Raw genomic sequence first — 14471 nt, forward strand, 5'->3', positions numbered from 1 at the left:
TCTTGTAAACTGTGATGTGTTCTGTAATACCAAACAGATTGCTTTATGGGCTTTTTTGACTGTTGCATAAAGTCAGTTAAATATATATATATATATACAATTATTACTACTTGCTCTGAAAAGACTGTTGAATCTTCATGTAGCTAGCCATTTATGAATCAAATTTTCCTTTCTTTTTCTCCAAAACTGGATATTCAGTGCTTGTGTTTCTTGTGCAGTGCAGAAAGAAAGGTGAATTCACTTGGATAGGAGCCAGAGTGGATAATTATCTCAGAGTGTCATTATCTCAGAGATACAGAAAGATGTGACTCTCAGTGTAGTATCATCGATACTGACTATCTATGTGTAAATTGTCAAGTCATTTAGAGTTCCCGTGCTCTGCTTTGTGCTTTTGGGAAATAATTGTGATGGTATCATCCCATCTCATGAGACTTCAATATTTATAAATGATTTGGAGTTCTGTAATAAAAAGGGTTAAAAAATTATCACTAAGTTGTATTCATGGTTGCCATACTGAAGCTTGTTTTAAAATTACAAATGCATAATTGTTTTTAAAATCACATAAAAAAGAAAATAGTAAAAGCAATAAAACATGAACAGGAACTAAAACCTGAATTACAAACAATTAAGCCAGAATTTACATGATCTAAAGTAACTAAGGAGTCTTAAAATATTTTTTTTTAGAATGAACCTCAAAATCACAGCTAAGATCTTAAAATAACAAAAGCAGAACAATCGTTTTATATTGTGTTTATGCCAAGAATAACACATATGGTTTGAGCCAATAACTTGGACATGTAAGTGCCAGAATAATGTAAATAAAACTAAGAAATATAATATGCATGTAAGGTCTTAGTGATAGTTGCACCCTTTAGGTTTTTAGTTTAGTATCTATTCTTGTGCATATCTTGACAATGATTTGACACACTCTGGAAAAGCTTATTTTTATAGTCTTGCCAAAATGTGAATAATAGACCTGTCATCTTAATGTTGATTTGCTTTAGGATTCTGTTTGATATATTTATATCAAATTTATTCCACTTAAAAATATGAAGTACTGGCAACCTAACAAAGGTTTTCCAAATATGAAAGAGTTTTGCTGGAATTCATGTCAACCATTTCCCTAAGCTATGTTATTCATAGAGTACATAGAATGATAGCAAAACATAATATATAGATTAAGTTGCATTGTCCTCTCATAGCTTCTTGACAGAACAGTTTTTAATCTGTTCAAGCAAAATAAATACTAGTACTGGTTGCAGACTATGTTGGAAACCATAATGAAAGAGAAATTTAATTTACAGCATTTTTGCCTGCAGGAAATGCAGAAATATCTACCAGATAGGTTTTTCTTTTGACATAGTTGAACCAAGCCAAAGATCACTGAAGGCAAAGGAAGCATTTGCCTTCATTTCAATGACCTTTGGAAGCAAGCCAGAGTATAAAAACCATTATATAACAATATTAATTTCACAACACAGGAAATTTCTGGACATTTTACTTGTATTTTTAAAAGAAATTATATTTGTTATCCATCTCCCAAATAAAATATAAATCTTTATAATATGAAATTTACAATAGGACATTCACAGGTTTGGCAATATGTAACTGGAACAAAATATTTTATATAGAGTATTTATTCTCTATTTCAAAATTATGTTATTATTAAAACAGATTAACAGTTCTGTTCCAACTTTTAAAAATTCTGCTTGACTAATTCTTAACACAAAATACAGGACCCCAGTTAAATACAAGTTCTGGCATTTTCCTTTGTGCCTGTTGAAATTAAGATTTACTAAGACAGAAGGAGAACTACACTGGGAAAAAAATTGCTTTGGACATTGTTGAGGTCCTAATCTATCCTGGGAAAATTTGTTTTTTCCCCTAAAGCATTCCATCAAACTGGCATCTACACTGTGTTTGTGGTGTGACGTACATTACCAAAAAAGTAACTGCTGATTATCACCACAGAAATTAAATAAAGAAAATATTCTTTAAAACATGGTTGGTTAAATTTTCCACTTTGTTTGAAAGAATTGCAATTATGGGTTATCTAAAGTGGACACCAAATAACAGAGCAGCTCAACAAATGCCTGCCCTCTCTGTCATAGAAATACTTCAGAATCAGTGAGTACATAAACATCACTTCTCAAAGAGGAAATGAAACCAGCAAATAGAGAGGGTGCAGTTCAGAGTGGACAGAGGCAGAGAACAGGCCCTGAGCTGCCCTGCTGCTCTTAGGCTGCTCGGAAAACTTGGGAAAACACAAATGCTTTGAAGTTTGTTAGGTTAAAATATTTATTACTTGGTTTGTAATAACAAGGTAATATAAAACACTGGAGAAAATACCTGTAAAATTGGCAAGGGTAATGATGAACTAAAGCCTACTTTTGACCTGCAGGAAATAGATGCAGTGACGCTGACTTCAGGCGAAGTCTGTCTAATTGCACTGGATCTGAATTAACCCATAAATCTTTGGCATTGCTTTCCATGGTAATAGTTTTGTTCTCGTTATTATTAGGATCAGATTCACAGGTTCATATGAAATATTTTGGTTTCAAATATATGGATCTAATTATTTCCTGCAGTAGTTCTGTTTTAATTAGTAAAACAGGAAGTTCTAACATGGATTTAATCCTGAGTTATTAAGTCCTAACGAGTAAATTTACTATCTGTTTTCATCCAAATATATTTGAATTTAATATCCATTACTATCTCAAAAAGAGGACTCCACCCAGCTGATTTTAAATCAGAAAAAGTAAAATAGTGATAGGGGTTTGAGCAAGGTATAAGCTGACCAATGGCACAAATATAATGTAGCCCTCTCATGTACTTGCATGTGAAGAGCAAAAAATATATTAGAGAGCCAGACAAACCACAATCCCTGTCTGTCATCTTACAGGACTTGAATTGGCCTCACCTTTTCGACAGATCTCTGCTTCTTTCATTTCTTGGGTACCAGGAGCATCTCTGAGCCAGATGAACCTACCTCTGTGCTGGCTTCATGCTGGAAGAGGCCCAGCTTCTTTGCAATAAAGGTTTTATACAGTCTATTTTGCCTCTCTTGTACGAGCTCATTCAGCCTGTCCCCGTGATTGCTGTACCAGAGACCCACAGAAATACAGAACATTCCAGCCTGGGAGGCACCTCAAAAGATCATCGAATCCAGCATTTCTGGGGAAAGAAGTCTTAGACAAGGTGATGTAGTACTCTGTCCAATCTCATCTTAAAAACTCCAGCGATGAGGACCCTGCCACATCTCTAGGCAGGTCATTTTCCAGGGAATGCTTGTTCTCTCTGCAAAAAATGTCTTTTTTCTATTGAAATGACACATTTCCTGGCTACTTTCACTTATTGCCCCTTGTCTTCTCCGTGTAGCTCCTTGTGACGAGTGTCTCCGTTCTTTTTGTTGGTGCCTTTTAGGTACTGAAAGACTGTGGTGATGCCCCCCTATCTGTTCTTCTCCAGGGAAAAAGACTTAACTGCTTCAAGTCTTTCCTCATAGAACATCATGTCTAGCCCTTTGATGACATTGGTAGCTCTCTTTTGAACCCTCTCATGTCTTTCTGTGTTATTTTTGAATTTTGCGGATCAGAACTGGAAATAGTATTCCAAGTGTGGCCTGATAGGCACTGAGTAGATTGGGGTTATGGTATCTCTGTCTCTGCTAGGTAACACCCCTATGGATGCTGCCCAGTATCTCAGTGGTGCCCGTGAGAATAAACTGCATACACATTATGAAAAAGTGGTTAAATAAGTCTCTAAGTAACAACCTATGAGTGAAGTAGCCATCGAAAATCATTTTCTAACTTGTGGTAGGACTGATCATGCTTTCTTTCATGCTGCTAGAAATGCTTATATGTGTAAAATGTTGGCTTAAAGAGAAGTTTTAATCAATGGATTCAGTTGACTATATCAGGAAGTAAATTTACTGGTTTTGTTTTCCCTGCCAGAATGTCATCATAGTATTTCTATTTTTTCAGCTATGAAATGTAACTGGAAAACATAACAAATTACATTGTTGTGTTGTGACATTACTGAAAGCATTAATATAGTTTTTCTCCCTTTTATATAAGTTATTTGAAAACAGATATTGTTTGTGTTCTGTCAGAATGTTTTGAAGTCTGCTAAAGGTTTTAAATTAAAAATAGGGACAACTAATATAAAATTACATAAACAATAATTTGTTATTTTATGACAAAAAAGGATAAAATAATTTCCCATATTGTGTGGAGATTTTATATACTCGTATTTATTTTATTTTCTATTTAGACTTATTCTATTGATTTTCTATGTAGTGACTAACTAAATTTGCACTTGCCTGTGTTGTATATTATTCATTATAGCAGGATTTATTTTGAAAGGCCAGTGGTAGAGAACAATGTAATACATAGGAAAACCCAGTTTTCCAGCAATATCTGGCTCCTGCATTTATTATATTCTGATGTTTCTACTGCTCCCTTCTCCAATGTTACACTTAGCTATTATAGAGGAACTGATTTTCATAGCCCTGTCAAATACAAATCAAAGCAGAGCATCAATTTTCTTAAGATATTTCAGCAATTAGACTGTCAATATAGACCATTGCTTTACTATTGTTGGATTTGTGTACAATAATCTGCTATTACTTAATTAAACAGATGCAAAACAACGTGAGTGATAGCAAAGGTCTACATGTGGGCATCCATCAAAATTGTTTGATAATTGCATCCATCTGCCATAAAAATATAATGTCATTTGAATTTGTGATACTTTATGTCTAGAGGGTCTAAATTCACTAGAACAAACACATGACCATGACAGCTGGGTACTGTTCTTACCTGTTTTGTAAGGTAATATAACAACATTATTGTTTCAGTGGAATTACTGAACACAGTAATGGAGTTCCACAAAGTGGAGTTACAGTGGAATTTTGTCAAGCTTTCAGTTTGTGATATGTATCAGTTGATCAGTTGCAGAACCCCTAACACCAAATTAAATTTCTAAATAATAACATACAAAAGATTTGATTGTCAGGTTTTGACAGTGTTCTTTTTTTTTTTTTTTTTTTTTTTTTTCTTTCTTTTTTTTCTAGTAAGAGGTGATTTTCTCAGCCATGAATGCCCACTTGACTGCATGGCACTGCCTTGGCTCAGTTGATAGAGATCACCAATGCAGCCTTGACAAGCCCTTTGCTTTTTTAACAAACCACAAATTAGGACTTGTAGTTTTCTCTTACAAAATAACTACAAAATGTTATTGCACAATATCCATACAGATATTTCCTTGACCATATATTTTGACTTGATGTACAAAATGTCCATCTATAATCACCTTATGGGTCCCCTCTGTATCACAGGTTACTTCTGCAATTGAGACATTATTTCTTTAAACTGAGTGTGAGACATAGCATCTTGAAAACTTATTATAATATAAACCTGTCCAATCAGCCTAATTTTAAGATTTTGTTGAGTAACTGACAAGTCAAATTAATATCTAAAAGTAACTTTTCCAGTTGTAGTTCTTTTTGAGACAAATCTGTGATCATGTAAGATTATGTGGTTAAATCACAATGATAGCCCAATATAGTTACAATTGGGATTAATCTTTAATGGAGCAAGGGTATATTGGAACAGAACAGCACTAGGATGTTAGTATTTTAGCATGCCAGACGTAGAAAAAGTCAGATAGATAGTTCAGAGTGCTTCAGATACAGTTAGGAATGTAATAGTATCAATTAATGATTGACCTTCGAATCTGCATACCTACCTGCACACAAGCATGAAGTCAGCAGCGAAACATAAATTGGAGTATGATGCTGTGGTGTTCTTAGGACAGTGAATGGCATTTTTTTAATCTTGAAAGAAAACTGAAATTGTTTCCAAGGTTTTCTCTTTAAAAAAGTACCTTTGAGCAGGCTTTTACCTCAACCCAAGTAAAGTTTGATCTTTTATGACATTTTATCCTCTTAGGTTATTTCCTGACCTTCTTGGAACCAGTAAACAATATCACTGTAGTCCAGGGGCAAACAGCAATCCTCCACTGCAAGGTAGCAGGAAATCCATCTCCGAATGTCAGATGGCTAAAAAATGATGCTCCAGTGGTTCAGGAGCCAAGACGGATCATCATCAGAAAAACAGATTATGGTTCACGTCTAAGAATCCAGGATCTGGATACCACAGACACAGGATACTACCAGTGCGTGGCTTCAAATGGGATGAAGACAATAACTGCAACAGGAGTTTTGTTTGTCAGGCTTGGTGAGTTCCTGGCTTTTATGACTACTCAGACTGCTTTATAGACTAGGTATTAGTTTTAGCCATAGCATAATGAGAAATGAATGTAACGTTTTAAGAAAAATTCTCAACACAAAAGAAAATAAAGTCAGTGCCTGGGGCCTATCTCCCAGCACAGAACTTCTCAGTTGAACTTGATACCCCTTTAGTGGTAATAAAAGAAAGTAAATACAGATGTAGAGGTCTGTAAATACACAGAGGAAAAAAAAAAATTAAAAAGTACAAAAAGGTAACATTTCATTGCCTGGAGTTTTCACTCTGCTGCTGAACTCAGTCTGTGAAAAAAAACAAAAACTGATGAGAAGAATGAGAAGTGGTTTTCGGTGTCATATTCATAATTCTGGGCCCATCCTTGTGAATATTAGTTCTCCACTGCTATGTGGAGTGTGGCCTCAGATTCTGTGTTTTGACATGTGAAGGTACACCACACCTTTGAACAAGTGCTTATATTACATTTTAGAGATTTAATAGTCCAATCCAGAACCAAGCTTTTATTTAGCTTGCCTTTGGAGCAATGGGAGAAAAAATTCTTGACGTATTTTTCTAAAATTTTTTCCTTATTTTGTAATGTGAATAATGGATTTCACAGTTTAGTTTGTAGTGGTTCAGTATTGAAGTGTTGAGTTATTGACCCTTGCTTCTGCTGTGACAAAAGTTGGTCATCCCCTTGCCACATCCTAAATTCTGATAGTAAGGTACAGTTGGGGCTTATTAAAAGGTAAGGGATGTGTTAAAATAACACCTTGTCTAACTACCGGTGTCTTTATGGTGGAAAATATTTTATATAAAAAACTAAGTCCATTCAAGTTGCTGCAGGAGCATACAGTAGATTCATGTGATTTTTATTTGTGGCTTTGAAAATAACAGTATATGATTATGTTCAGGAATGCAGAGGGTTTTGTTTGGATCTTGAGATAAACCTTCCTTAAAGAGACAATTTCCTTTAGATTGCTATTGACTTTTTTTATGATGTTGTCCTTGAGCTAAACTTGTCAGCAATACTTGTTTGTTTTATGTTTGCAGGTCCAACAAACAGCCCAAATCACAATCTTCAGTAAGTACTCTTTGAAAAGTTACTTAATGTGCTCTGACTATTTTTGTTCTGTTGGAATTTAGTTCATAAACTCAGTAAACGCTGCCTGCAACCACAGTGTTTTTGCTAAAAGTATCTAATTTGACCAAAAACTCTCAAGAGTGGATGCAACATTTTTAGACAGAGGCTACATTGGGTTTTGATTTGATTTACTATTCTTGAGCAACTTCTGCTTGCTTATTTCTTGTTTTGAACAAGCAAATTACCACAGTCATGTTGGAACAGTAATTGTTTACGGGGCAAGTGTGGGCTAGAAGAGTGGTTAAAAATGAATGCGTAAGTTGTTTAGCTTGCTGTGGTTGCAAATTTACCCATGCTATATTATTACAACTTGAAGAGCCAGGTAAAACAAGACTAGAATCCTGTCGTTGAGTAGCTAGGAAAAGCCTCTGTTTGTTAGTGTGATTTTGACTTGAGTGGTGGTTTGGTGATTTCTGCAAGAGACCTGGGTTAACTTGCTGATTCAGTTGTAAGGATGAAAAAAGAATCCTAGAATGGTCTGGATTGGAAGGGACCTTAAAATCATCCAGTTCCAGCCCTTCTGCCATGGGCAGGGACACCTACCACTTTATCAGGTAGTTCCAAGTCCCATCCAGGCTGGCCTTGAACACTTCCAGGGTTGAAGTATCCACAGCTTCTCAGAGCAACCTGTTCAAGCTCTTCACCACCCTCTGAGTAAAGAATTTCTTTCTAACGTCTAATCTAAGCCTGCCCTTTTCCAGTTTAAAGCCATCGCCCCTAGTCCTGCACTATCTCCCAGTATAAAAATCCCCCTCCTTCCTTTTTATTAGAACCTTTTAAGGCTGCAGTGAGATCACCCCAAAGCCTTTTCTTTCTCCAGGCTTAACAACCCCAGCTTTCTCAGCCGGTCTTCACAGAGAGGTGCTCCAGCCCTCTCATCACCTTCATGGCTTCCTCTGGACCCACTCTAAGAGGTCCACATCTTTTTTGTGCTGAGGATGACAGAGCTGGACCTAGGATTCCACATGGGGTCTCATGAGGGCCATATGGAGTGGTAGAATCCCCTCCCTCGCCCTGCTTTGGATGCAGTCCAGGATACAATTGTCCTTCAGGGTTGAGAGCTCATATTTTTGGGTCACTTCCATCTTTTCACCCATGAGAACCCCTGAGTCCTTCTTCAAAGGGCTGTTCTCAGTGGCTTGATCTCACAATCTGTGTTCATGTCTGGGATTTCCCCAACCCTGGTGTAGCATTTGGCACTTGATCTTTTAGAACTTCATGAGGTAGGTACAATTTGCCCTTAGTAAAGTCATGCTGGCTGCCTTGGGGCAGTTTGTTGTCTTTTACATGCTGTGGGATAACTTCTAGGAGAATCTGCTTCATGATTTTTCCAGGCACACAGGTGAAGCTCACCAGACTGTGGTTCCTTACATCTTCCTTTCTCCTCTTTTTAAAAATGGAAGGGATGTTTCCTTTTCTTCAGTCACCAGGGAGTTCGCCTGGCTGCCTTATATGATGAGATTGTTTTGGCAACAACATCAGCCAGTTCCCTCAGGACTCTGGAATATATTTCATCAGGTCCCATAGACTTCGGGCTATTCAGTTTCAACAAATGATCCCAAATCTGCTCTTCACTTAGTGGGAGGGACGTCACTCCACCATACCCACACAGAGAATCAAGGACTTTAATGGAAAGGGTGCCCGCCAGTGAAGACTGAGGCAAAGAAGTCATTGGATAGCACATTTTTCTTCCTATCAGTTAGCACCAGTTTGTCCTTCTTGCTTATCATTCTCCTTGGCCTTTCTTTTCTGGCCTATGTCATACCAATAAGCCTGGGAACCAAGTTTTACATTGATTCACTTCTGTTATAGAAAAAGTAATTAATTTTGTTTCTTTTGGCTTCCCTAGTATTTTCCAAGTGCTTCTCCTGTACTGAGAATGAACTTGTTAATATTTCACAAATACCAACATAAATTGAACATTTCAAGTGATACAGTGAAAAAGAGAATTACTTCATGACTTCCTCAAGTGGAAGTAAATTAGGGTTCCTAAGACATCCTTCATCCTAGATTTTCCTAGGTTTTTAATGCTTTGCTATGCAACATTTGCTGATTTGGAAAACTAAGTTAAAATAAAGAAATAACTAGGAAAAAAAATTTTAAATCCTTACATTTGGCTTATGATACTTCACAATGGGTCTTGTACCATTGGTATCAGAAGCAGTAGTGTGCCATCATTGTTCTGGACCTGCCATTAAAAGGTGAAGTGAAGAGTACACTGCTGGTAGATTATTTTCTTTTTAATATCCAGATTGGAGAGAAACCTGAAACTTCAGAAAAACGAGGTCAGGTCAAAGGTCTAGTGAGAAGTCATGAGGGTCTTACCGTATGAGGCCCAGGAGCTTTCAGGGATTAGAGATCTTTGCCTCATTGCATACTTACTTCTGTTTCAGTTTTTAAAAAAATCAGTCCTTCAAATAAAATACCATGTATTTGTGGTAGAATTATTTTATTTTCAGAAAATGACCATGATTTTTTAAAAATATAATATTTTGTATAAAATCATGTGGGTCATTTTGTAAGCCAGAAAAGAAGGTGGAAAAAGGCAAAGGAGTACCTAATTGCTTGGAAGGAGTTCTCATGGAACAAAGGACTCTTTCCATTCACTGTCTGCACAGAGCAGCCTCACACTGATCCAAGCAAGAACCATCACTGCTGGTATTAGTGCTTCAAAAAAGACACGCTTCAGTGGAAACCTGAAACATTAAACCATTGTAACTTGGTTTAAGATTATACCTATTGGATATTAAGGGATAAGAAACATTACCTGTGTAGATACCATCTAGCAAGGTATTTTTATGCAGTTCATGCTGTGGATTCCTAGAATTAATTGGCAATTAAAGATTGCCAGAGAGAAAATGTGTGTTATGCAGTCAGACTTGCCAGTGCAAAAAAGCATCTTGACCTTCAGGTAATGAAGTTGAGGTGTTTTCATAAAAATCTAAATGTCAAAACTTTCCACCAAATACATAGTCTTAAATTGCTGTGGATTATTTGGAGACACCTTTATTTTCTGTTAAGATCCACATATCTAAGAATTTCTAGGGATTTTTCTGTAGAAATTGAGAATTACAATCTATCTTATTTATCAAAAGTCTTAAAATTATCAAAAATATTAATAGATAATTCAGACTAATTTACAAAAGAAATAAAATCAAAACATGGTCAAAAAATAATTTCTGATTAGCCTTTGCTGTTCAGAGGACTGTGCTATTGAAGGGTTGTTTAATTATTAGAGTACAACCCTTTAGCTGTCCTTTCTCTCACTGCATTATGCTTTTATCTTTTGCATCATTAGTATTTTTAGTTTTGCCTCTGAAAAGAGAGACATCCTATCTGTTCAGAAAGATACAAGTGTCTGAATGTAAAAGAAATGTTTAACAAAGACAAGAGAATTTTTTTTTACCATGATTTAAAACAAAGCAGTGGGCATTAATATCTCGGCGTCTAAAAGCAGAAGGGCAGAAACAGTTGTCTTTCCTTCTAGAAGTGTTGTTCTTAGAAGTTAACATTATTCTAAAAGACTGCATGTTTTCTAGTCTGCTGTATTTTTCTTTTGAATTGAATGGTGAGATTCAATTTTGCCCATTGGGCAAATTTCTGTTTTGAAGCAGTTTAACTACAATAGTGCCATCTTGAAGGGGGCTTGGGTTGAGAGATATCTTATATTCAAATATTCAGTTTGCTGGCTCTTAAGGGCTTCTGGAAAATCTGCTGAGGCCTCTGTGAAGTGTGGAAGGCACATAGAATGCAGGCAGAAAGAAATTCCCCTAAGCTCTGCCCTTGCCAAGTGTATGGGAAACATCTCTGTTGTCACTGCTGCACTTTTCCCCATGTGACCTTTCTGAAATCTGCTTAGGATGCCAGGAGCTGAGCCCTGTGCAGAAGAACTGTTTTTTTCAAGAAACTTTGAGAAGCCCCTGTTTTATTGAACTCTGACTAAGATAAGTTATGGGTTTGCAACCCTTGATGCCTGTATGCTGAATGCTCATGAAGAATAAGTGAGAAGAAACACTGCCACTAAATAGAAACAATCATTACTTTGTGGAGCAATTTTTGAGGTATTAATTATTCAGAATAAATTTGCGTGTTCTTATGCCTGATTTTCAAGTAGTTTGGGACAACAGTAATTTTTTTTAAGATTTGGTCTATTGAAGAAAATTGGTGAAGCAATTGCAGTTAGGAAAAAAACAGTTCTTTCAAACAGTGGGAACAGAATGTATGATACCAGTAATGTGGCTGTATTAAAACTCCAGTGAGGAGGTTGGGTTCCTGAGCAATTTATTCTCCATGGTCTACATATCCAAAGTACACCTTTTCTGTGACCTCAAAGGGAAATTTCTGCATGATGTGAGGGGCACTTGTGTATCTTTATGATGGGAACAAACTAATTTTCATCATGTGATGAATCTTCATGTAATTACGAGATGGAAAAGAGAATATAAAATTTTGGGAAAGAAGATAGGAAACAGTGGATCATCAAAGCACTTCACCCTCAGGCCACTTCCCAGCCCCTTACTGCGGTGTTTCAGGTAAAAGACAGTAGCTGAGAGGGAAAATAGTTTTGGCAAATAGGTTTGCCAAATCCCTTTAGCAAACCAAAGGTTTCTAACATCACACTAAGAAAAAAATGCTTCCCTTACAGTCAAATAGCAACACTGCTTGTATCTTCTTCTTTTCCTTAGGTGGTGTGGCAAATTTCTTTGGTCTCAACGTAGTTTAGCCACAGATAACATTGTTAATCTTGGAAATTATTCAAGATTATCTTAAAATTCACATAAACAGATGTTTTTTTAAAACAATACTAGGTTGTTTCAACTCAGAAGTTACAGTGTTTATTCAGGCCCATAAGGACCAGGTGTTTGATGATGTGCTTCGTCCAGAATGACATGCACTCCTTTTGTTTCATCAAAATATTCATGTGGCTGAGACAGCCATGTTTGAACTATATGTTTTTTTAAGATGCTTGTGGTAATATGTTGAAGTTACAGAATAAGCTCATACTTGTGTTTTCATTTCCTGTTTTAATCAAGGAAAAAAAAAAGAATTTTGTGATTAAAACAGGACTGTAATTTCAGAGGTCTGGATTTAATTTCTGACTGTACTCCTGTCTCTGTGTGTGATTGCAGCAAGTTGTTTAACCTTTGTCTGTCCGTGTTTTGTACATCAAATGGAGATGGCAGATCTTGGGAATTTTTTGCCTTCTTTTGCTATGGGATCAGATTATTTCAAAGTGTTTCGGGTACGTTCTTCTCCCCATAAAGCCTGAAATGTTATCCTCTTTTATGAGTGAGGAACTGAGGCACAGATTATCTTGGGCTGGTCTACATTAAACAGCATGTGTTTGTCTTGGCAGATTTCCTGACTCCCTGACAATCCAATTTGGGGATCTGGCTGAAACATGCTGCAATTCCCTCCTAGCCCCTGTGTGTCAGTTTCCCTTTTTTCTCTCAAGGCTGAGGGGGAGGCCGTATTTCACCCTCCTGTGGGTTTGGGGCTCCTTTCAGGGGATTTTGATCCACAATCTCAGATCTGTTTTTGACTTCATCATTTTAAATGTCCTTTGACAGTCCTTCAGGCCAAAACAGGAAATTTGGAGGAAGGACAGAACTAAAACCAAGGTTACACTAAATCTTTTCTCTCTTATCTATTTTAGAGTGCAATTTTTCCGTTTTTCCTCTAGTTATGTTGGATACAGCCTAGAAAGGCTCAGAAGTTTATGGCATCACAAATTAACATGTAACTAAAATTTATACTCCATTGTGCCCAGAGATGTAGGGTGTACTCAGAGGAAGCTGACAGTCTTTCTTGTAATAAACCCCAATTTTTTAATCTTAATGTTAGTCATGCATTTAAAAAAAATACTTCCCCCTCTCCCCCCACCTCTTTTTAAACATCAGAATATGTGTAATTCAAGGCAGAGTTAAAGAACAGTGGAAGTACTGTTTTGGGTTGTTTTGCACCACTCCAAATCACAGCCTCTTCCCACATGACATTGCTTCTTCAGCTTGAATCTTTCATTTAAATGCTTTCTAATCACAAGTAAATAAATGATGAACAATCTAATGCATTTTATATTATTTAGTGATAGAAGTAGAAATTCAGTGTGCTTACAAAGTTGATAAATTTTAAAAGCCAGATGTGTGTTTAAACTAATATACATACCATCTTGGAGAACACACAAGTTTCTACAACTTGTTATCTGGGGAAACTATTACAAGTGGTAGGTTTTCTTCCTTTCTCTTAGAGGAAGGAAAAAAGACATTTACAGGGAATACGTAGGCAGAAAAAAATGGTAATAGTTTGCTTCAGTTGGTTATGCTCAATAATCCATGTTGCTCAGGACCCCTCCCCCAAAAACAAAGGAAGCCAAGCATATGCACAGGTGATTAAAAATAAATCTTCATGAAAGTTTTACCTTCTTTTTGCTATTGTATAAATCAAATGCCCTTGTGTGAATTAGTGTGAAAAAGTGTAATGCAGATGCACTGCTTTACTGAGAAAGACTGATGTCAGAGACAAAAAAGCAACCTTGCAGGATTTGACCTGTATTTGGGCAAGATTTCTAAACACCTTAGGAAGAAGTAGTATTTAGTTACATTTCTTACAGTTAAGCTAACTTAGGGTTAAATGTCAGAAGCACTTGCCCACTTGTTATTAGCAGTACTGTCAAGATACTTTCAAATATGTTGGCTCAAGCATTGTACTGAACGTAATTCATTATGTGTAGGGCTACAAGCATGCACTACCCCAAACAACACAAACACTTTCTTTCCAAAGGGTTCTTTTTCAAAAACGTAGACCTTTAGCTTGCATATGAGTATTTAAGGGAGTTGATGAATTCTGTGTATTCAGAGAGCCTGCTTCCTACTCTGCAGAGTAGTGGCTCGGTTTTTGATAGCCAAAAAAGCTAGGCTGTCATATCAGGCGGGCTGTAAGGTGTGACTCATAAGCTGTGCAATACATGGCAAAGAGCCAGTTTACAGCTCTTTGTAAATGTGTGACCCCAACATGCCCTCTTCCAGCAAATTCCAGATCAGCAGCAGGTGCTTAGGTTTTAGCAGCTCAGAAAAACAGTTTGT

At 36.6% G+C, this 14471-nt stretch overlaps 1 protein-coding gene across 1 annotated transcript in view; it reads left to right on the forward strand.

Moving 5' to 3' along the window:
• Positions 1-14471, forward strand: part of ROR2 (receptor tyrosine kinase like orphan receptor 2) — a 149763-nt gene that overhangs the window by 109375 nt on the left and 25917 nt on the right. The window contains exons 3-4 of the mRNA XM_041399637.1: positions 5952-6239; positions 7299-7329. Of these exons, the coding sequence (XP_041255571.1) occupies positions 5952-6239; positions 7299-7329 (319 nt within the window). The remainder of the gene's footprint in view (positions 1-5951; positions 6240-7298; positions 7330-14471) is intronic.

Source organism: Onychostruthus taczanowskii, unplaced genomic scaffold, assembly GCF_017590055.1.
Source record: "Onychostruthus taczanowskii isolate IOZ18803 unplaced genomic scaffold, ASM1759005v1 scaffold167, whole genome shotgun sequence".
Lineage (NCBI taxonomy): Eukaryota > Metazoa > Chordata > Aves > Passeriformes > Passeridae > Onychostruthus > Onychostruthus taczanowskii.